General features: G+C 41.4%; 1 protein-coding gene across 1 annotated transcript; it reads right to left on the reverse strand.

Moving 5' to 3' along the window:
* Nucleotides 1–4,455: 4,455 nt before the first annotated feature.
* On the reverse strand, nt 4,456–17,572 carry CCDC77 (coiled-coil domain containing 77). Its single transcript, XM_030960146.1, has 11 exons — nt 17,333–17,572; nt 15,758–15,974; nt 14,447–14,589; nt 12,560–12,656; nt 11,188–11,245; nt 10,346–10,440; nt 9,278–9,426; nt 8,705–8,945; nt 7,729–7,854; nt 7,491–7,643; nt 4,456–5,720 (listed from the first exon to the last, which is right to left on the reverse strand). The coding sequence occupies exons 1-11, from the start codon at nt 17,404–17,406 to the stop codon at nt 5,571–5,573; spliced, it is 1,503 nt and encodes a 500-aa protein (XP_030816006.1). The 5' UTR covers nt 17,407–17,572; the 3' UTR covers nt 4,456–5,570.
* Between the last annotated feature and the right edge of the window lie 4,728 nt (nt 17,573–22,300).

Raw genomic sequence — 22,300 nt, forward strand, 5'->3', positions numbered from 1 at the left:
TGTAAAACTGTCTAAAAACAAGTTATGTAACTAAAGAATAGGCTTTTTCCACCATGAAGAAAATGGAGCCTGGTGTGTTTTATTCTGATATTTTACCACTACAATTTCACTGCCAGCATTTGTGTGGTGTAGCCTGAGTTGGGGTTTGTGATTTCCTTTGGCTGCACACACAGCCATGACTTTGACTGCCAGGATCAGGATCCCATTGCTCTCCTACCACTTGGCTGTCTGGGTGCAAAGCCTCATTCATGCTTGTGCCTTTTCACTGCGCAACTCCTTCCTTAGCTCTCAAGTCCCCACTGTCCAGATAAAGTTACAGAGAAATGGTTGCCCTTCCTTTTCAGCTGGCAAGAGGTCACGTTTTCACATGAACTTCATCCCATGCTCTAGGAACACCTCGTGATTGCAGGACCTGCCCCAGGAGTTGACCTAAGTTGCTTTCTGCACATCAGAATCATCTCATGATATTAGAGCACGCACTTTCACTTCCTGAGAAAGGTTTTTCTATACTTTAAGCTGAGAATTTTCAAGAGACTTTGCAGGCTTTAGATACTTATCATAATGAAAGATGAACGTATGTATTTGAGAATTTGGGAAATCCATGTTTTCAATCTAGTCTTGCATAATTTCTTCTTTTTCCTGTATTAAACATAATACTTGGTTTATATTTTAAGTGGCTGTGCTCATCATCCTTGCTTTTCAAGAAGTCCCAAAGATGCATCATAGTCATGTTATCAGAGACATTACAGACCACAGAGACGGGCAGCATTCCCTGTAGACATCTGTCCACCCAAGCTAGGACTGAAGAGGAAAAACTGTTGTACTGCATGGTTTAGAAGGGACACCATACTGAGAGAAATGTTTAGAGCAAAAGAAAAGCAATTTGATCTCTGAATCAATTCAGAAGTATTTGGCACATCCCAGACATGCCTCACCAAGGTAAATCCTGAGCTTTTTATTAAAATCAGATCCATTTCAAGAGTTAATCCCTTCATGCCTATGCAGTTAATAATTGTCTTGCTTTAACATTGAAGCACTTCTGTGTTAAAAGCCCTTCTGGGTTTCCTGAATAAACCCAAATAATCTGTATTTACACATCTGTCCCCAGTCCAACAGCATCACAATTCTTAAAACATGCAATTTAATAAGTGTAAGTGATCAGTCAACCTTATTGAGGGCTCTGTTTTTCAAGCTGCATTTCTAGAGCTTGCTGGAAGGGCAGTCACTCTACCCCACATTCAAAGATGCCTTTTCTCCAACAGTTCACTTGGTGCTAAATGGGAGACACCAGAAGTCCACTACACTCCTCTCAAATACTTCAGTCATAGCAGAAATGTTTCCTGCTAGTGGGTTAAATATTGGTTACCTCTGATGGCCTGTTTTGGACAGTAGGTCCTTAATATTTGATGCAACTTGAGAATCCAAAATTTGCTCTTTTCGTCCAAAACTTTATAAAGACAACAAGCAAAAGAAATCACTGCAGCTCCCACCACTCACACTTTCTACACCATGTCCAAGAATGTTTTGGTGCATAATCCCAGTCTGCAGGCTAAAAAAGGTGTGTACTTCTACAGCTAGACTTGCACATTTAAGGAAAACTCTTTAGGGAGTAAAGAGTTACAATTTAAAGCAACTGGAAAATAGAAGAGCAAAATATTGCAGAAAAATTAGAAAGAAAACTATCCATAACATACTCATGACCTATGATACCACTTTGAGGACAAATAGGACACCTTTATTAAGATTTTGACTTAGCAGGCAAAAACACATTCTAAAACATTAAATTAAATGTGTTTGTGAGCTTTAATTAAAAGTCTGAACAACATCCCTTTGCCTGAGTATGAACAGATCTACAAGAACAAAGTACACAAGCATGCTGCTCCCAGCTAGGCTCAAAAATACTGATTATCAAAGAATTCCTGGCCTCCATAGAAACATTTCAATTCCAGAATATCAGGCTGCCCAGAGAGTCCATCCACAGTGGTAAAATGTGTGTCTGAAGTGATAATCCTATTTACATAAGCAATTTAACTATAGCCACTGCATACAAGCATATACTGTATTACTGTTTAGACTTATTTTAACACCTATGAGAACTGTTAGTCTGCCTGAGTACAGTCATAACACCAATTCACTTGGGAATTACTGCAGATTGTGATATAGGAAATTCACAAGAGATTATTTTTATTTTGGCTTTGTTTTACCTTGTATAACCTTGCTGTGCAGAATTAGCTGACACAGCATATCCCTATAATTAAAGCAATTGCATGAAAACTAAAAGACTCCAACAAATACTGCATATAAACACATCACAGGTTTGAAGCCAGAAGGAGCCACTAAATTATATCCTGTTAGCTCATATCATTATATTTCATTAATTTCTAATGGGTCAAACCCAGTAACTTATTAAAACAAGTTAATAAAGGTGAAGTAATTTTTTGATTTGAAGATAGAGATGGAGAATTTGTTACATCCACACCTAGTTTGTTATAGGAAGGGGAAAAAGCACTATCTCCCTACTAAAAATGTATGCCTTTCTAAATTTACTTAAGGTTCAGGCTACTTCTTGTTACTCAGCATTGCCCTACTAGGATAGAGAGGCTTTTGGTAGTTGTTTTTTTTGTTTTCAAGAGACACATATTAATCCATCTTCTTAATGCAAGACAAAATGAGCTCTTGCACAACCTTTTCTCTTCCTCTGAATCATCTGCGGTTCTGTGCCTTAACTAATATTTCAACATTCCTTCTAAAAAGTAGGCACTCCTTCCTTAATTAATTGAAGATACACAACAATAAGGTTTCCCCTGCTCATTTTTCTCCTAGTTATGCAAGAGATATTTAGTATCTTGGCTCACAATAAGAACATTTGTCCAGTTCTAACCTTTAATCCTGTAGTATAGTCTCTCTAATCTTAGAAGCAGACATTTTGCAAATCTTTCAGATTCTGTCCTCCTACACTCATAACCTGGTATTAGCTGTATTGAAATGATACAAATCACACATTGCTAACTTCAATTATTAAAAAAGCTAATCCATCTTTGGAGTAAATACTAATTTTTGATTTCTACCCAAAAATTGTAGGGAAAAAAAAAGTGATTAAGGTAGTGGAACTTCTCCCAGGAAACCCCTTTGAAAATTCCAATAATGCTTTGTTGACATTTTCAAGGGTAGCTGTCAGTGGTAGGAAGCAAGCACTCAGCTCTTTAAAGCAGTTCTTGGCATGAAGGTCCCCATTTGTTTTGGCAACATTTCACATGACCACGTGATGTCACATAGAAAGAGTGTGTACAATACTTTGCACTTCCTGCACTTGGAAAAATATTCAAGCTTCCAAATAAAATGGATTTACAGAGTAACAATACTGTAATTTCCCTCCCACCCCCTCACAGAGGAAGTGTTCATAGCCTAGTGACATATTAAGAATCATGTTCAAACTGCACTTGGATTTTGATACACTAGCAGATATATTAGGAATGTTGTCATTTTATTCTGTTCAGTCTTTCTGAAATCTAAAGAATATTGGTAAGGAAGCCAGGAGATTAAACATTTACATCCTTCTTCCCCCAATACTTCCTCCCAGTTTTACAAACCTGAATGTCAGATCTTGAAGTCTTTACCCAGACACACTTCACGGCTTTCCAGTGAGGAGAATGTCATTTCACAGGCAATTCTTCAGCTTGGAAAAGTTGAAAAGAAACAGGATTCTATAGGTTCAAGAGACCTTTTTGCTAGGTTCTCGTCAGCTGAATTTAAGTAGATGGATCCTGTCAAATGAGTGGCTAAGGCTTCATTATGTAGCAAGTTTCAGAAGCAGCCTTTTAGGCTCTGTGATAGGATGGATATCTTCAAACCAGTAGGATGTTATTTCACATGCAAACTCACTTTAATTAGCTTGATTTCTCAATGAAAACACCAGCCAGCTAGGAGAGAGTGAGACTAAAGGATGGATAGCTTTAAATACCCTTCCTTAACTGTCCACATCACATCAGCACCTGAGTTGTTCATGAACCAGTTTCTGAACAGTTCAGCATTTTCAGCTCAGCTGATCAGTGCAACATCCTTTAAAACAGCCCTTGCAAGCTGCAGTGTAGTTGAGCATCCAGGGACTGTCAGGACACTGAAGTCTGATCAATTGCCCTCAAGAACACATACAGAATAAAAGCCACACTACAGGACCATAAGGGACAGCAAGCTTGTCACAAAAGGGTTAAGACAACTGATGTGGGTATGGGTGTCTTAAGGGTATTTCCCCTCCTGCATTGCTTTAGCTGATGCTATAAAAACAATTCTTCCTTCTCCAAACCTTCACATCAATTTTTTCCATATCTACCTATGAAACACTACACAAGGATCTGCATGGCCACTTCCACCTAAAAGAAATTGCCTGCTTTCACACACTAAGCTCTGCTCAAAGGGGAAGGAAGTGCTGGTAGCTTATATGGTGTATACTTCAGAAACAAGGTAAAAAAAGGTCAAGCAGGAAACAGAGGCATTGAAATCCCTTCTCCACTACAGATCTGCTCTCAGGCTGCAAGGTGGACAAGATTTATGGATGCTACAGTAAAAGCATGAATACCTGCAGTTATAATGTTGAAACCCTTGTCACGATTTCATCTGTTTTCTAGAATTGTGATGTCTGGTATGAAGCTACAGTTACAGGTCTCATCTAGCAACCCCAATGTGTTACAGTTCAGTAGCAACAACTGCTGTAGCAAAAGCTGGTCATAATTTCTCTGCACATAACCATGACCTGTTTAGAGCTACAAAGATAATATAGTGATTAAGGAAGATACCAAGTCCCCTTTATTATGGGTTTCCTTTGCATGTTAAAACTGTGAGGAAGGGGAAGAGAAGACTAATTTCAGGTGTGTAGTACCTCCCTCCCCACCAAGCATTCAGAACTTGTGTAAATGTTGCTCATCCTTGCAGAAGAGTTCTATAATGGGTTATCTTTTCCCACCATATTAAATCAGTTAGGTTTATTCCAATTAGGTTAAAACCAAGCAAACAAGAGCCATTTTAAAATAGTCATCCTGTCCAGGAGTCAAATGTAAGACATTTCAGTACAGACTTTCTATATGAGAATTTACAGTTACATCCTGAGGTGTTAAGCACCAAAACAGGAATCATGGAACTATTTTAAAAGCTGGAACTATTTTAAAAGCTGCTTCTCACATAGAAAAATGTCAGTCAAAATTCAGATCTTCACCTAGATCCTGCTAGGATTATTAATTTCATTATAACCATGTATGTGATTTATAATATGCTCCAAATAAAGGCAAAGGACAGTATACACTGATCCCTACCACAGATATGAAGATATAGTCACACACACACACTCCTGATGTATCAGTCATCATGTACTTTTAAAGTCAGTTTTATCAGGTGTCATCTCTCAGCTCAAACAGCAATATTATCTGGTACATTAGGAATGGCTCAAGAGCAGATTTCCTCAAATTTCTGTTGATGGATGCCAGGAAACAAACAAGCAGGAGCTGTTCTTTCGTATGACTATTCCAGTCTAGCAATGTCCTATTCCTAAAATTGGGATGCCAGCTAATAATTCAGCTTCAGCAGTGCCGTAGTTCATCCTCTAAGATGTAGATTTTTGTTTTTAAGTCTTTTAGTTCTCCTTGTATTTTACGTGTTAGTTTGTTTCCTTGGCGGATCTCACGTAGAATTGCAAGATCCTGGTCGTCTGGTGCCAAATTCAAAGCCACCTAAAAACAAAAAGAAAAACAAATTAAGAAAAACAAAGCTGTACAGAACACAATTTATGGAGCATTATGGTAAGTATATGAGGGAGAGAACTCTAAAGGGGACCCTTTGTAGCCAGCAAAGGGGATGTGTAAGTTAATAGCACATCACCAATAGAAAGGCGCTCTGGAACCAAAAATAAAGAACAAAGCTTTCATAACATTATGTTGTTGTATTATAGTACTAGCAAGGAAGAAATCTTAATAGAATATAACCATGTTGACTCATAGCCTGTTGACTCCTTTCTAGTTCCTGGATTATTTAGAGACACACAAAGAGGGGCAAATTAAAGTATTTATCAAGGAACTCATATCTAGTTCTAAGTACCTTAGGAGATAAGATGACATTTTATCTTTTGCTATTTCAACCAGAGGTGTTCTAACTGCTGTGGCTGACCTGCTGCCCTCTGAACTGCACAGGATTCAAGAGCAGTTCAAGTCCAAAGCCTTGACTCAGGCAGTGCCTGTAGTGGGCTGAGCAAAGGCTGCTGGATAATCAGAATTCCTGATGGCAAGCTGGCCAGGGCTGACATTTCCTGTCACCCTGCAAGTGGCTAGAGCATGCCAGCCCTGCCACTTTCAAGGGCACAGCATGGGAAGCTGCTCTAAAATCCTTCTACTCTCTTGACCCACTATGGTTTCTTATTGTGTCATCATGTAGTTCTCAGTCAAAAATGTTAATATGCAAATCAGGAAATTTAGTCATCTTTAGTCATCTTGACCTCAAGCAATGAGACGGATTGAATGATCACTCTGGAGACTTTTTGCAAGTGTTTTGTTCCCCTGCCCTCTTGTGGTTAACAGTGTTAAGAAATTGAGAATACAATGAAGAGCACACCCACAGATATAGAACATACAAGTCTCCAGTAAAGGCATCATACACACTTTTCCCCTTGTTCATATACTGCTGATAGTCCTTAAAGAATACAGTTGGAAAACTCACAGGCCACTAAAAAAAACCCAAAACCAAAAAATCTCAAACAAATTGAAGCCTTTAATCAAAATAAATGCATTAGTCTACATAAACTGAACTGTGCATCAAAAGTACAGGAAAAGAATGAATCAGTAGCACTGCCAGACTCCTGCAGGAGAGTCTAAGCTATGCCAAGATCATCCTCTCAAGCACATTATAGATAAATGTCTAATCCTTAACTCCAAGCAGCATCAAGGCTGTGCCTTTCCCTTTAAGCTGTTCTGATGTTCATCTACACACCTGGAAGCTACTACAGAGAACACAGCTTCCAGCCACTGCTTCTACAGTGATTTTTGCAAAATCACAAATTACATACTAAAGTAATAAACAGTATTCACAATACTTAAGACAATGATCAACCTCTTAATGGAACAGAACCAAACACTATGGCTCTCACAAAGAAAATAAACACTCATTTTCTTTGCAGGATAAACTTCTGAATCAAATCATTGCACTGCCTTGCAATTTTGAGATAGCTAAGTGAGCTGCAGGTATCACAAGAAATTTGAGAGTGGAAACAAAAATACACAGTGTATAGCAAGGACAGTTCTTGGTAAACTTGATGCTTAATTGATAAAGACAAATCTTTTTTGCTTTGTAAGATACAGAGGAGGCAAGTTTTGTCAGATACTGATATTTAAAGGCACATTTAGAAAATGAATTATTTTCTTAACCCTAGGAGAATACTACATTAAATATTGAGAAGATATCTCTATAGGATAAGCCCACAACAGTCTGCCTCAGAAAGGCTTAGCTGTTACCTTATAAATCTTCTTCTCTACATCTTTCAGTTTCTGCTGAAGCTGTTTGATGTCATTCTTGAAGCCCTCTACTTCCAGATTCCGACGTTTTTCCAAGGCTTCACATCGCTGAGTCATCAGTTTCAGGCGCTTCCCCATCTTCTCTGAGCGTTCCTGTGGAGATGAAAACTCAATAGGCCATACAAAATAAATGCTGGAAGATCATCCCCCAGCCAGCAGATGATTACAGACTAATTACCTGAAAGAGTTCTTTGCCAGCATCTCTCTCCTCACGGATCCTAGCCACCTCCCCTTCCAGGGAGACACACTGCTCTCTGTACATGTGTGACAGGTGTTTCTCCTGCACCAGCTTGTCTTGCAGTAACTGGGACATAGGAAAAACAGAATTAATTCAAGACTGTGCTCACAAAACTTCCCCTGCCCTGGACAAGCAAGTGTGATATCACTGCCAATATGACAGGAAAAATAAAAATTAACTGGAACTAGAGCTCATAAGTATGTGAGGACAATATTCTAACATCAGTCCCATTACCAACACCTTTGATTAAGTTACCAGTTTTGTATGACTGCTCATCATTAAAAATAACATTCAATTAATGTTGTAACTCCCCTTTTGCAGCTGCTTGCCCAGTACTGCATTTCAGAGACATCTGCATCCAGGGCTAGATGGAAACAATTCCCTATTGCCTGTTTACTTTCCAGTTCCTTATTCTGATCTCCCAGCTTCCCACTGGAAGTGTAGTGGAAGAGGAAGAAAAATTCAGACTGCTAGAGAAGACCTGGAAGACATCAATTCAGAGGGCTCATTCTCTCCTGAGAGCATCAAGGAAGAACCAGACATTGCATTCTAAGACCATTAGCTCAGAGCACTTACAGGAACAGAGAGCCACATGCAGTCAGCAGGTTAAAAACTCTTGGCCCCACTTATCACACAGCTTACAGAATTTAGGATTTTTTCTGAGCACAAAAGAAACTGACAGTGATATGCTGCCATAAATCTAACTATACATTTTATCTGAAATTTGAAGGTGATGCTGATTTTGAAGCAGAAGGAGTTTTTTATTTAGATTACTGCTAACAACAATGTAACTTAAGGCAATCCAGTACAACTTCGAAACTGCTTCTAGTGACTGTATTATGCCAAAGCCAAGGTGCTTGCAATTTTCTAGTCAAAAACTGTTAAAGAGTGCTCTACCAAAGACAAAAAAAACTACCTTTATTTCTTTGCTGTGGGATTTTGAAGCTCCATCACTTCCTTGAAGCATCTTCTTCAGCTCTGTCTGCTTCTTTTGTCCTGACTCTGTGCTGAAAGCAAGTTGATCCAGATCTTTGCTAAGTTTCCTCAACAGACTGTCCTTCTCTGCCATCCATGCTTTCTCATTGGCTCTGGCATCAAACTTGAGCTGGAGAAAGTCCCGGGTACTCTCATATAAGAGATTTTGGGTCTTATGGAGCCTGCAAAAAGGGATCCCAGTGGAGTTAACTTCTTTCCTAGTGCCTACCTTAATTTCATCAGTCATCACTGCAAGCTGGAAGCAGCACAGGAGAAGACACGTGGTCTAAATGTGAGCTTAACTCTTCTCATCTAATGAAAGAAGTGCTTTTCTTCCAATGTGAGAGAGGATTTTTAATAAGCAGATTATTCCACTCATCTTCCACACACACTACCAGATGGCTGCATAATTTGCTTTTCTGCCTGCTGCAGAAAGCAACACACTGAAAGTCATAACATCGCTATTGCTTCCTCTCATCTCATGACTACATCATGGTCATGCTCTCACACTCACTTTTCTGTTATAGCTTTGATCTTGTCCTGGTCCTTCTGGTGCCGGACCTCAGCTTCCTCCATCTGAATCCGCCTGTCCTCGAGCAGTGACTCGACCTGTTCCTTGGTCAATCGTGTCTGTTCTTCTATCTGAGCCTGCAGGGCCTTCACCTGCACAAGCAAACAAAGACATTACAGAGCAAGACCTCACACCAGCTCTGCTCCTGTTAAATTCCAGGATTTAGAGCAAAAACTGTACCTGATAACACCTTTGGCAATTCTGATTTCTCAATCTTTTGTTTTAACGCTAAGTATTTCAAACAACTAAAGCATTTTAAAAAGTCATGCTGTAGGCAAGAGAGGCATACTATAAGGAGCAGCATTCAATTGTTAATATTCTTATATTGTTAAGATTTAAATTGTACACATCTAACAAATCCTGTGGAATATGCAGAGACCTCTGTACCTTTGCTTGAATAATATTAATAATAATAAAAAAAATCAGCCACCATCAATATCTGTTGTACAAGTTCATCCATTATTTGTTTGATTCATCCTTCCTCATACTTTGCATACAGCTTCTGGCATCTTCCCCAATCCATGATTCTGCACATTTTATCTTTCATTGTGTCATGCTACCTATACTTAAACTTTTATGGAAGTCTAGAAAAGGGAACAGTTCATTGTATCAGTGCACTTTGTGGGGCTGCTGTCTCTCAAACACATTGCTTTTGTCAAGCTTCCACAAAACACCCAACCCTGCACATCTTCAGTGGGTTTAATGTAAATTCATATCTGCTATCAAATTATGGGAGATAACATCAATTACATATTCTGTACTTAAGGACAATATATTTCAGTTGACATTACTGGAACATCTGCTTACATAAGGCTTCCAGAATCAGTTCATAAATTTACATTCACAGCAAAGAAACAGTTAAGTAAACTGTGACAACATGTGAATCCATAGTAAGATGCAGGGATTTATACAACTGGTGCATCTACATCTTATCTTAAGCAGACAGAATATTTTTTATCATAATTTTCTGTAAGCCAGCAATTATGTCCATCAGTTAGCAAATGTTTTTACCTGTAGTAGAAGTGTGTCATTATCTTTTTGATCTCTCTCAGAGCTTCTTAATTTCTCTACTTTTGCTGCTGCTTTTGAAGCGCTCTTCTCCGTCCCTATTGAAGAAATTTAACTGAAGTAGGAAAGGGTTTTCCAATGTACTTGCAGTACTTTTCCAAGAATTACACATTTGTGTTGTAGTGGGCTTATAGGAACTGCAGAAAGATTTTCACTGCTACAGTCACAAGGACTTGTAGGAGGGTTAGCTGAAAGAAAAGTTCTAGAACTTCAGGGGATCACATACTTTATCCCCTCTATCATACTGCAGTATTTAGGCACCCTCCTAATTTTGTTGGCATATATAGAAAGAAAACCTAACATATCTTCTTGAAAAAAGTGATGAATAGGCAGATGTCACAGCTGCACAAACATCAAGGCTTGAATGAGTTCTGAGCTTGTTGGCTAATTTCAGTCAATTCAATGAAACAATTATTTCAAAAGAGAAAGTTAGTATGTAGGCATTTGGGGAGCCACACTACTGTCTGCAGGAAAGGCAAGCAGGACCTGACAGCCTGGAGTGACTGTGGCAAAGGTGCCTGCACAGTTCCAGCGCCACATGAGGGTCACACAGCCTCCTCCTTAGCTGAGCCCATCAGGGACATGACAGCTAAGGCTGATTTAAAGGATGATGAAGGGAAGCCAGGAGTACTGCATGGATATGTACAGACACATTTAGGGAACTTAATGGAGATTTACCAAAGCATTCACATACATCCCTGTATGCCATTATTTTGGCATACAGAAAACAGACACACAAAAAAAAGCAAGGTGCTGAGCTGCTGTTACTCAGCTTGGTGTGGTACCTGTGCTAGAAACATCATCATGTTCTTGGGTCTCTGGTGGCCTTTGCAGAACAGTAACCTACAGAAACAAGACAAATGCACTGAGTATCTATTTCCCCAAAGGTGCAATGGCCAAGAACAAACCTTACAAAGTTAAAATGAGATATCCAAAAGAACAGCATTACCTGACTTCCACCACAAGAAAAAGAAAACATTACATTTCACAAATGTAATGCCCATGTTGAAAAGTTTCCTTTATCATGGCTGAGTTTTGCCATTACTGCCTCTACATTTTTCACCAGAACAAATGGGAAGTAATTCTGCCTTTGATGGCTTCATTAGCATGAAAATCAGCACCCCCAGCAGGAAAAAGAGCATTTTGGAAACAGAGAGAAGAGGAAGGTGAAGATGATGTTATTTCCTCCTTTTATACTCCTTCTTGTCTCAGCAAGACAGAGAAACATGAAGCTTCATTTATCAGCACATCAATTCGAGATACTGAACAAGCCTGAGATAGAAGCTAAGTGATAAAAAGACTGAAACTCAAGTGTTGAACTGAAACCCACCTAAAAAAAAGGAGGCCATGAAAGAGCAGGTTATAACCCCAATGCTTAAATTTAGGTTGATATTACATAATAGGCTTAATTTTAGAGCTACCCTAAACCAGGCATTTTAAAGCTTTTGCAAGATTTTTGAAGAGCTTGAGCAGTGCAGAGCAACCATGAACAATGCAGCATATTTCAGCCTTTTTCTGCACCTTATTCCAAAAGAAATCCTATATTCCCATCATAGTCTCTGTACATCCAATTCACTCATGACTTTCCTGATTAGGTTCAGCTACATGGCACATCACATGTGCTGCCATTTAAACAATTCAACATCACTTCTGAAATATGCAACACAATGTTGTCTAGAGGGGATGGTTCTTCAGCAATCTTCAGCCCAGGAAAGTGCTGCAGCAACCTTGACATATTCTTTACTGAAGCTCTAAGAGACAGGCATTCTGAGATAGGTGAGCTTCAAACACTGTGCCTGGCCATTTTCTGCACTTTTTTTTCTCCTCCTTTTTGTGGTGTTCTTGCCATGTTCTTGACAACCATTTGCCAGATGACTTTAGACTCCTATCTGACATTTCAGAGGCTGAGCTGGAGGTATGTTTTGAAGGCAAGGAGGAGTCTGATGCTAAGAGGATCTACTTTCAGTGTGCTTGCTCTTACTTACCCCTATACTACAGCATTTATACTAAACCCTGATGTTGCTACAGACCCCTCTTGCTTTGGGCTCATTTAGCAACCTTTGACTTGAGGGACAGATCTGGTTTGTGGTCAGACTCTGGGATACAAATACTCATGCTAAAATTCAAAGAGGAGATCTACAGAAAAATGGAACTTGCCTTATGTGGAGGCTCCTTATGGAAATATGTAATTTCTCCTTCATCTGCTCCCAGTATAGCCAGGAGTTGTTGGATTTTTTTCCTGTCCTCCAATTCCCTGGAATACAAAGGAAGTGAAGATAGAAAAAGATACAATAGAAATATACAAATAGAAGCAGATTTTTTAAAAAATACATCATGACATTGTGACACACTGTCCTTTTACTTTGCCTGTTGATGCTTGAAAGTTTTCCAACCTGTTGCAGTTCCTGAGAGTACTGCTTTAAAAACAAGCTCCCAGAGACATTCCTGATGTTGCCAATACAAGAACACCACTAATTTTGCTGAGATTGGAGAGCATTTCTCTTTTCAAGTATGATAATACTATGCAGGCTGATACAATAGCACATGGTGAAAAGAATTTGCATTAAGAGTTATGAACCACCTAAAATTCTCTCAGATTGTAAGTGTCCATTGTTTTTAAAGCAAACTACATTAAGGGCTGTATCAGACTTTTTATCACACTCCTGAGAAGTGTCAAAGCACACCAACACATATTTTGACTTAAGTTCTTAAATCTTGCATGGAAAAATTCAGGCTGGAGCACAGAAAGAGAGTGAGGAGGAAGAAGTAGCAGAGACAATATGCAATGAATTGACCACAATCCCCATTCCCTTCCTCTCTGTGCTCCTCAGGAGGAGGAGGACATAGGAAATTCATGAGTGAAGCTGAGCTGGGAGAAGTGAAGTGTGGGGGAAAGGTATTTTAAGATCTGGGTTTATTTCTCATTAATCCTACTCTGATTTCAGAGAATGGTTTGGGTTGGAAGGGACCTTAGAGATCATCTAGTTTCAAGCCCCTTGCCACAGGCTGGGAACCTTCCACTAAACCAGGTTTCTCAGAGACCCATCTAACCTGGCCTTGAACACTGCCAGGGATGGGGCATCCACAGCTTCTCTTGGCAGCCTGTTCCAGGGGCTCACCATCCTCATATACTAAAACTATACTAAAGAAAGAGAAAAGATACATCAGAAGGCTTGACAAGAATGAATAATAAAAACCTGTGACTGACCAGAGAGTGACACAGCTGGACTGGGATTGGTCATTAATTAAAAACAATTCACATGGAACCAATCAAAGATGCACCTGTTGGTAAGCAACCTCCAGACCATGTGGGAAAGCATAAAATCAGAGGGTTTTGGGAAAGCTGCAAAAGGCAGGCCTCAGAGACAGCAGAACTGTGATTAGAGCTAAGCAGTAGCCATGAGATAGGTCAGCAGAAAAATTATGTAAAATGTAGAAAAGTAAGGACAAATAGAACAATGGTCTGTGTATTAATGCTTGTTTAGAATAACTCCCTAAGCTACAGAAATGTTTATCTAACAAGATATTAGGAAGTTTGAAGCTTAATAATAGAGCTTTGTGCATTGTGTTTTAAGGCTCACAAACAAATATTGTATTTGAAATAAGCAAGCATTGTTTTAACTAAAGGTACTTGTGCTTATAGTGGTTGGATAGAACTACCTACTGTCAATATGCTCTTGCTTTTTGTGATTAGTCAAACAACCTATAAAGTCAGTTGTAACATTGAGTTCTTGGTCTGCTGCCTGAGATGTGAGCTGCTGGCATCTTCCCATTGTCATAACCATGTAATGAGACTGATGCTGGAAAATAAAACAGCTCAAAGCACTTTCCCAGCAGTCCTGTCCATAACTTGTACACAGACCCCCAACCAGCGATAAAGGGTGCTCCTCTGTGAGGAACTTTGTCAGACTAGAAGACTAAACAAAGCAATAAACCACATTCCAAGCAATCAGATAATTATTGTTTACATTTCTTTTCTGAGGCTTCTCAGGAGAAAAATCCTGGCTAAGGGATTTATCAGAGTACACCATGGTGCCAGCCCACCTGAGTTTGAGACGGTCATTCTCCGAGTAGAGGCGAAGGACCTGCTCCTTCTCCTGGAACAGGTACACCTGCATGTCACTCAAAGCCTTCTGCAGCTCTCCAATCTCCTCCTCCAAGTGCCGGACTTCCCACTGCAGCTGGTGCTGAGTGCAGACAATACGGGACTTGAAATGGAACAGTGCACTGGACAACACTAACAAACTCCAAACTGCTTGTGCTCTGAGTCTGGAACTGGGATAGAACAGCCAGCTCAGGAATTATTTTATTCTCTTATAATATTTGACCAGATGAGGGCAGTGTTGGAAAAATTGGAAAAAAATTCTTTTAAAATGGTTCAGCTGGAGTTCAGAGCCCTGAGAATCACTGTCACTACACAACAGTGAAATAAGGCCTCAGCTTGGGTCTCCAGTTTCCAGTGGTTGCATTTCCACACTGGTGGTCAGAGCAGGTATGGGGAGTCTGACATCAACAAAAACCTAGCAAAGCCTCTAACAGCATTTACTTTTGAAATAAATCACTGAAGAACAAACACTAAAATATCTGTATGGTTTAGCAGTGAGAAATCCAGCTAGTTATTATGTTTTGGTTTTTCCACCTGGTATAGGAAGCTGCCAACCATTTCTGTATGAAAAAAAGCACTATTTTGCAACCTGCCCCTCTTTTTCCCACGACAGTAAAATGTACAGTACATCCTTCCCCAAGGACTTCCAGGCTGCTTCAAGCATGGCCAGTGCTTGAGGAGGCACCTCAATCACCTCAGAAGTGACTGCTTTATTCCCAAAGAACCATCCACAACTACAAAGATGACTGCTATACAGACACATGCTATAGCCTGTATCAGGGCACTGCATATCTTGCAGATATTCTTTAAGATTTCTTCCTCTTAAAAGGCAAATTTTTAGATTTCTACTTAACAGCTTATGGCCAAGCTTATGAATTCCACTGCAGTAGATACAAATTATAGCCATAAGTCAAAGCCTATTAAATTTGGACAAAAGAGCATTCCTTCAATATAAGAAGCAAGGGAAAGAAGCTGGACAACATCAGAAATGAGCATCTAAAGTCAGGCCTTAATATTAAAAGCCAAATTCCCAGTGTGAAGATATAACCAAGCCATAATGACTTTGGAAGAACATCCTACAGGCATTTTTCTGTTTGATTTGACAAAGGACAGACAGCTAGATCTTAAAACCAACCACCAAAATCCATGTTGCTGATAAATCCCAGGACTTCTGTGCTGAGTTTTCAACTGAATAAAAATACTAAGCTTGTGCATGTAGTCCATAATTGTTCCAAAACTCATTTCCTAACCTGTTCATCATAGGTTTGTTTGTATTTCTCCAGCCTTTTCACCAATTCCTCGTGTTCCTCATCGAAGTCAGCGATCTTCTTGCGGTAATAGTCCAGGAGCTCGTGGGAGGGGTTCAGATGGGCCAAGCGCTCCCCGATGGATGGCAGGGGAGGGAAATCCTCCTGACTCGGACACCGGGACTCAGCAGATCTGGAGGAGGCACGGGGGGTGGGCACCCTGCAGAAACAAGTCTCTGATGACATGCAAACCTCAGTCCGGAAAATTAAAACGCTTTCTAAAGCAGCTAAAAAGATTTTAAGTTTTTACACAGATTAGCTTGACTGTTCTCTGGGTATTAACAGGAGATCATGGCATTTAGGAGAAACAAGAACTTTGATAAAGAGCAGTTTGCTGGTGTATTGTACTATGGAGGAGGGCCCAACTCATGGAAAAGATAAAAAAAAAGATGTTATGGAAGCAAAGCCTTGTACATTATCTGCAGAGCATAACTATGAAAAGAGAAGAAAAAGAATAGAAGGAAAAAACTCAGGGGATAAGAAGTCCATTGCTGTTCAATTAGAAGCAGCAGCCACTGTGAAATAAACAGGAAAACAATCCATGCCAGTCCCTATTGAACACCCAAACATAAAAACACTTTCTAAAGCTAGCTCACTGAATGAAGATGATAATTCAGGCTAGCCAATGCACCAGCCATTATAATTTAAGGTCTAGGAATCTATGTGCTTTCCTTTCTGGTGTAGTTGATGTTCTTATCCACACAGCTTGCCCACCCTCAACACTGAAATAGAAGCTGCCAAGTTCTTGAATCTTATGTTGAAGTGCTACATGGAAAGCAAGTCAACGTTATATAAATCAAATCAAGGATATATATAATTACATAGTTTTCCTCAAAACAATATTTAGTGCATTCAAACATTTAATCTGTTCAAACAAGCAGCAAATTTGCAAACAGAGCTGCAGAGTTAGAAAAAAAAAACCCTTAGAGAGTGCTCTTTTCATTATTTATACTGATACTACAAACTATTTTTTTTCTAAAGGATACTATGAATAACAGAAGCTAAGAAGGTTCTTGACTAAAGAGCTACTTAGTCAGAATCTGGTCAGGGAGAATTAGGAGTTTTGATGAAAAAGTGATTTGGCATTGGTGACCTTTATGGGGCCACTCACCAAAGCTGCTTGGATCAGAACCCCAGTGCACATCCGTGAAAACTCTGAGCACTGTAGAAAAGCATTAAATACGCCGAAGTGTAAGTATTGCGTGCAGGAACTTGCTGTAGGACCAGAAACTCCTTAAACAATATTCTCAGAGAAAGAGGTAACCCAGACACAAGGCGAACGTTTTACTGCTGAAGAGCAGCAGAAACTGAAAGACGGAAGAACAAGGAAGCACAGCAGGCACAGGAGCAGACCCGAAGGTGCCCTAGGGCAAACCAATCTACCAGAAAGTAAGGAAAGGGCTCCGGGAGCCAGTCTATGAGGGAGTAAGGAAAGGGCTCCGGGAGCCAGGCTGCCAGGCAGGGAGGAAAACGCTCCGGGTGTCCCGGCAGCAGCGGCCGCCGCCCCACACTCACTACCTTGGGCAGCGCGGGCTCCCCGCAGCGCGCTCCGCTGCGCTCATCACGGCCCTGCGGAGAGCCGGGCTGTCCATGGGTGGGGGAAGAGGGGCTTCGGGCACCCCGGTAGTAGGCTGGTGAAAGGGGGGTGCCCGGCGGGAGCCCCGCTGGAAAAGCCCCGGGATAGAGGTCCCCGGATAGGGGTCCCGGCTCTGCCTCCTCACAGCCCCAACGGCCGAGCAACGGCTGCACTGGCCCCGCCGCGACTTAAACGGCGCGACGCCCCGCCCCCGAGGTCTCCTCCAATCACAGACGGGCTTTCATGCGGGGTCGGCGGCCTGCACCAATCAGCGCTCGCGACACGGGCGGCAGCGGTTCCTCGCCGGCGCGTCTGGGAGTTGTAGTTCTGGGGTGGCCGGAGGGCCCATGGCGGAGTACTGGGCCTGTGTTTGTGGGGGCCGCGATTCTCTAGGGGCGAAATAAAATTAACCTTTATCCACACAGCAAAACACGCCACGCAAAACGCCCCTTTTCCTTTGAAAGTGACCTGGTATGCAGAAGCAGCCACAAGAAGTTACTGGCACAAATTCTGGCTGAACTGAATGTGTGCTTTAGGTCATCCCGGTGCCTTTTAGCCCCCTTGTCCTCCTCATGTACTCCCAGTAGTACCTAAGTGTTGCCATTTATGCACCAAACGATTTCCTAATTTATTATTTCCAAACGATTTCCTAGTTTATTAAGTGCGCCGGAGAAAAAACCAATTTGCTCAGTGTGAAAAATGCCAATCACTTGTTTTTAAAATTTTCAAAGTTTAATAGCAATAAAATTGTTATAAAATCAGTGATATAATTAGAGTAATAAAAATTTGGACAATTAGGATTTAGGACAATACGAGACAATAAAAACAAAGAGTTACAGATGGTGTAGGTACCTCCTTCTGGGCAAAATAAGCCCAAAAAAGGACACACATTAACAGAGGATTAACCCTTAAAAGCAATATAGCCTGTTGCATATTCATACACCTCATACATGATGCATAAATTCCATTCAAACACAGGATTCTGTCTGGTCAGTGTCAACTTCTTCCTATTAATCCTAACGGTGTCTTCAGGGCTGAGTGAGACAGGATGAAGTTCATTTCTTCTGATAAGGGAGCAAGAAATTCTTTTTCTCTGAAAGATTTAGGTGTCCTGTGGCTGCTACCTTGGTGCGAGTACCTCATTCCTCTCTTTTAAAAAAAGTATCTTACATAGCATAGTTTCTATTTTAACATTATGTTATAACCTAAAACTATATTTAACACACTACTTAAGAAAATTAATACAGCACAACTTTCTAACACAACACATAAAGTATTCATTTTAATATTTGTGAAAAGCCAATCATAAAATACACATTTTTCACACTCAGCAATAAGCCAGGGTTCTTTTTGCCTTAAGACTTTGTTTAAGAGACATGGACTTTCTGCATGACAAGGAAAAAATAAAAAGGCTCATTTATGAAACCACGAGGTTCTTCCTTATCACAATTTGCAGGGTTTTTGTGAGGGGAAGAGGAGGGGCAGGGATTTATCTCTTTTTGGTGACCAGCGACAGGACCTGAGGGAATGGCCTTGTGAAAAACGCCAATCACTTGTTTTAAAATTTTTAAAAGTTTAACAGTAATAAAATAGTTATAAAAATAGTCATAAAAATTAGAGTAGTAAGAATTTGGACAATTAGAGTTAGGACAATAAAGGACAATAAAAAAGCAGAGAATTACAGACATCTGGGTTCTCTGCTCTGCCATAGAAACACACTTTGCTAACAAAGGATTAACTCTTAAAAGCAATAGCCTGTTGCACATTCATATATCTCATACACGATGCAAACATTCTTTTCAAACAAAGGGTGTTTTCTGGTCATTGTCAACTTCTTCCCTCATCTTGTAAATCAATCATCTTGGTCCCTCAAAGTCTGGTTCTCCCCAGTAAGGAGACAATAATTCTTCTCTTGGGATTTTTGGTGTCTTGTTGCTGTTATCTCTTCTTGAGCTAGTTAGAAAAGGCATCTTACATCACATAGTTTCTGTAGCCTAAAACTATATTCACCACACTACTTAAAAAGATTAGTATAGCACTACAAAAAAAGGATTAATACAACATAGCTTTCCAACATAACACATATAGTATTCATTTTAATATTTGTGAAAAGCCAGTGATATAATACACATTTTTCACAGCCTGAAGCTGTACCAGAGCAGGTTTAGGTTGGGTATTATCAGGAAAAGGTTTTTCCCCCAGAGGGTAGCTGAGCACTGAAAGCTCCCCAGGGCAGTGGGCGCAGCACAGCCTGCCAGAGCTCAAGGAGTGTTTGGACAATGCTCTCAGGCACAGGGTGTGATTCTTGGGGATGTGCTGTGCAGGGCCAGGAGTTGGACTTGATGATACTTGTGGGTCCTTTCCAACTCAGAACATTCTGTGACTCTGTGATTCTCCATCAAATCAATTTTCTCATGAAACAGAGAAAATAGAGAAATAGATCATTTCTCTTGGCAAAGTCCAGAAGAAAGGCTGCTGTCAGGGACTGGCCCTGATGACCTTTGTTGGTTGGTCCCTTCCAGCTCAGGATATTTATGATCCCCTGGGGTTAGACAGGGTCCCTACTCCCATAGAGCAGCTGCAGCCATTGTAGGAGGGGTTGAAGTCTTCTCTCAGGGAAATGATAAATAACCCCAGATAACCAAGGAGAATAAAAACTGACATGGAGTACATGTGGACTGTCACACTCACATTCTCTGGAAAAATCCCTTCGCCCAGGATTTTTCTCCTGGGAAGCTGAGAAGCCTCAGTGAAAAGAGAAACAATAATTATCTCGTTTGGTTCTCCTGTGTTTTGCTCCTTTGAAATGTGTTTGGAGATTGTTTACCCACAGATAATGATTGTTTCACTGGTTTCTGGTGTGAGTTGTTTTCACTCTTTGGCCAATCAGTGCCATGTTGTGTTGAGACTCTGGAAAGAGTCACGAGTTTTCATCATTTTCTTTTTAGAATTCTGTAAGTATCCTTTCTGTACTCTTTAGTATAGTATAGTATTCTTTAATTTAATGTAGTGTCATAAAATAATAAACTAGCCTTCTGAGAACATGGAGTCAGATTCATCATTCCTTCCTCCCTGCCATGGGGTCCCTGCAAATACAATACATGGACAGGTGTTTTAAAGGCCAACAGCCCCAAAACCAGAGCAGGTAATAGAGAAAAGCTTAAAAAAATTCTCTTTCAAAAAGGATCTTTTGCAGAACTGATGAGGAAAATGCCCCCTCAGGTTATATAGGATATTTAGGTTTGCTGCTGCAACATTCCCAGCATTGCCTCCCAGAGATCTCCACTAGCCTAAATATCTTAACATAAAACCAAAACAACCTTGAAGAGTCTACAGGGAAACCAGCAAATGACTGGATCTCAAAACAAAGCTTTTGAGCATGGAGATTTTTCCTTCTGGTATTCCTGGCTAAATCATTGCTTATCTTAGAAATCGGGTATGTGGTGATTGTGTTGTGGGGAATACAAGGCACGTGTATTTCATCAAAAGAATTTGGTACAGCTCATCAGAAGACAGACACAACCAAATAATAAAAGAAAAAAAAAGTGGAAGGAGCTTGTAGAAATAGATATTTTTTAGACACTAGTAAGGAAACATCTGCATCCCACATGCTTACGTAGTCCTACAAAAAGTTATCAAGCATCCATGTCAGAATCCCCCTATGAAATGCAAGAATCCTCAGCAACAAGACAATAACCTCAATTTGCTCAATGTTTTATCAGTTTGGTCTTACCTGTAACTTCTGTTAAAATTAGCCATTTGCATTGGCGGGGTGTTTCCCACACGTAAAATGTGGGTGACACCTCTTTAATCTGGCAGGGAAGTGACGCAGAGAAATGTTTTAATCTGCGTGCAGCAGATCTTGTAAAGCCTCCTGGTAACAGGAGGAGGGAATTAACTTTTCCTGAGGCTGAAATAGAACAGCAGCACGGAGGTTTGAATAATCAGTAAGAATAAAGTGAAACGTGGCATTTGGCAGACAGCGAAGGCACAGTTGTGGTTAAAAACGACATACAGTTTATTTGGTTAAAAAGACGTACAATTTACTTTGGAAGACTGGGTTGCAATGGATAGGTAAAGGATACAGATCTCTCTCTGGTGACAGTGACAGGACCCGAGGGAATGGCCTGAAGGTCGGTTGGGTATCAGGAAATGGTTTTCCCTCAGAGGGTGGTTGGGCACTGAACAGCTCCCCAGGGCAGTGGGTACAGCACAGCCTGCCAGAGCTCAAGGAGTGTTTGGACAATGCGCTCGGACACACGGTGTGACTATTGGAGTGTCCTGTGCAGGGCCAGCAGTCGCACTCTGCGATATTTGTGAGTCCCTTCCCCCTCCCGGCACCTTCCTTCGGCACCGACTGCTCCTGAGGGCAGGGCGGGGGCGGGGCCTGCGCTGGGGCGTGCCCATGAGGGGGCGTGGCCTCTGGCGGTTCTCCTGACGTCCGGCACAGACAATGGGCGACGCGGCCTCGCGGAACCGGAAGTGAATGGCTTGGCTTTCGTCGCACATTCCTCCGCGGCGGAAGTGGAGGTGGCCCCGCCCTCCCCGGTCCCCGGTCCCTCCTGCCCCTGCGAAGTGCCCTGAGGGGCGGCAGACGGGGCGGATTTGTGCTGGCATCTGTCGCGGGGGCGTCCCCGGGAGCGGCGGGCGCGGAAGCCACCTCTCCAGAGGAAGAGCGGCGGAGGGACTACTTTTTGGATCGGAAGGCAACGTGCGAAAACTTCCGGGGAGGGCTTAGAAAGGCGCGTCACTTCCGGCGGGCCGGGACGCGAGGAGCGGGGCTCGGGCGGGGGCAGCGGTCCCGGCCGGGACGGCGACAGCGGCTCTCGGCAGCACATCCCGCCGCCCCGCCCGGCAGCGCCGCCGGGGGATGCGCCTCGCTCCCCGGCCCAGCCCCTGAGCCCCCCGGC

The sequence above is a fragment of the Camarhynchus parvulus genome, chromosome 1A (genome assembly GCF_901933205.1).
Source record: "Camarhynchus parvulus chromosome 1A, STF_HiC, whole genome shotgun sequence".
NCBI classification, from domain to species: Eukaryota; Metazoa; Chordata; class Aves; order Passeriformes; family Thraupidae; genus Camarhynchus; species Camarhynchus parvulus.

Excerpts from the sequence above, each read along its gene's own strand:
- CCDC77 (XM_030960146.1), bottom strand. The coding sequence starts at position 17,406 with ATGGACAGCCCGGCTCTCCGCAGGGCCGTGATGAGCGCAGCGGAGCGC. Across the intron at positions 14,590-15,757 it reads AACAAACCTATGATGAACAG|CACCAGCTGCAGTGGGAAGT; the intron begins GTTAGGAAATGA and ends GTCTGCACTCAG. Across the intron at positions 10,441-11,187 it reads TGATGATGTTTCTAGCACAG|GGACGGAGAAGAGCGCTTCA; the intron begins GTACCACACCAA and ends TTTCTTCAATAG.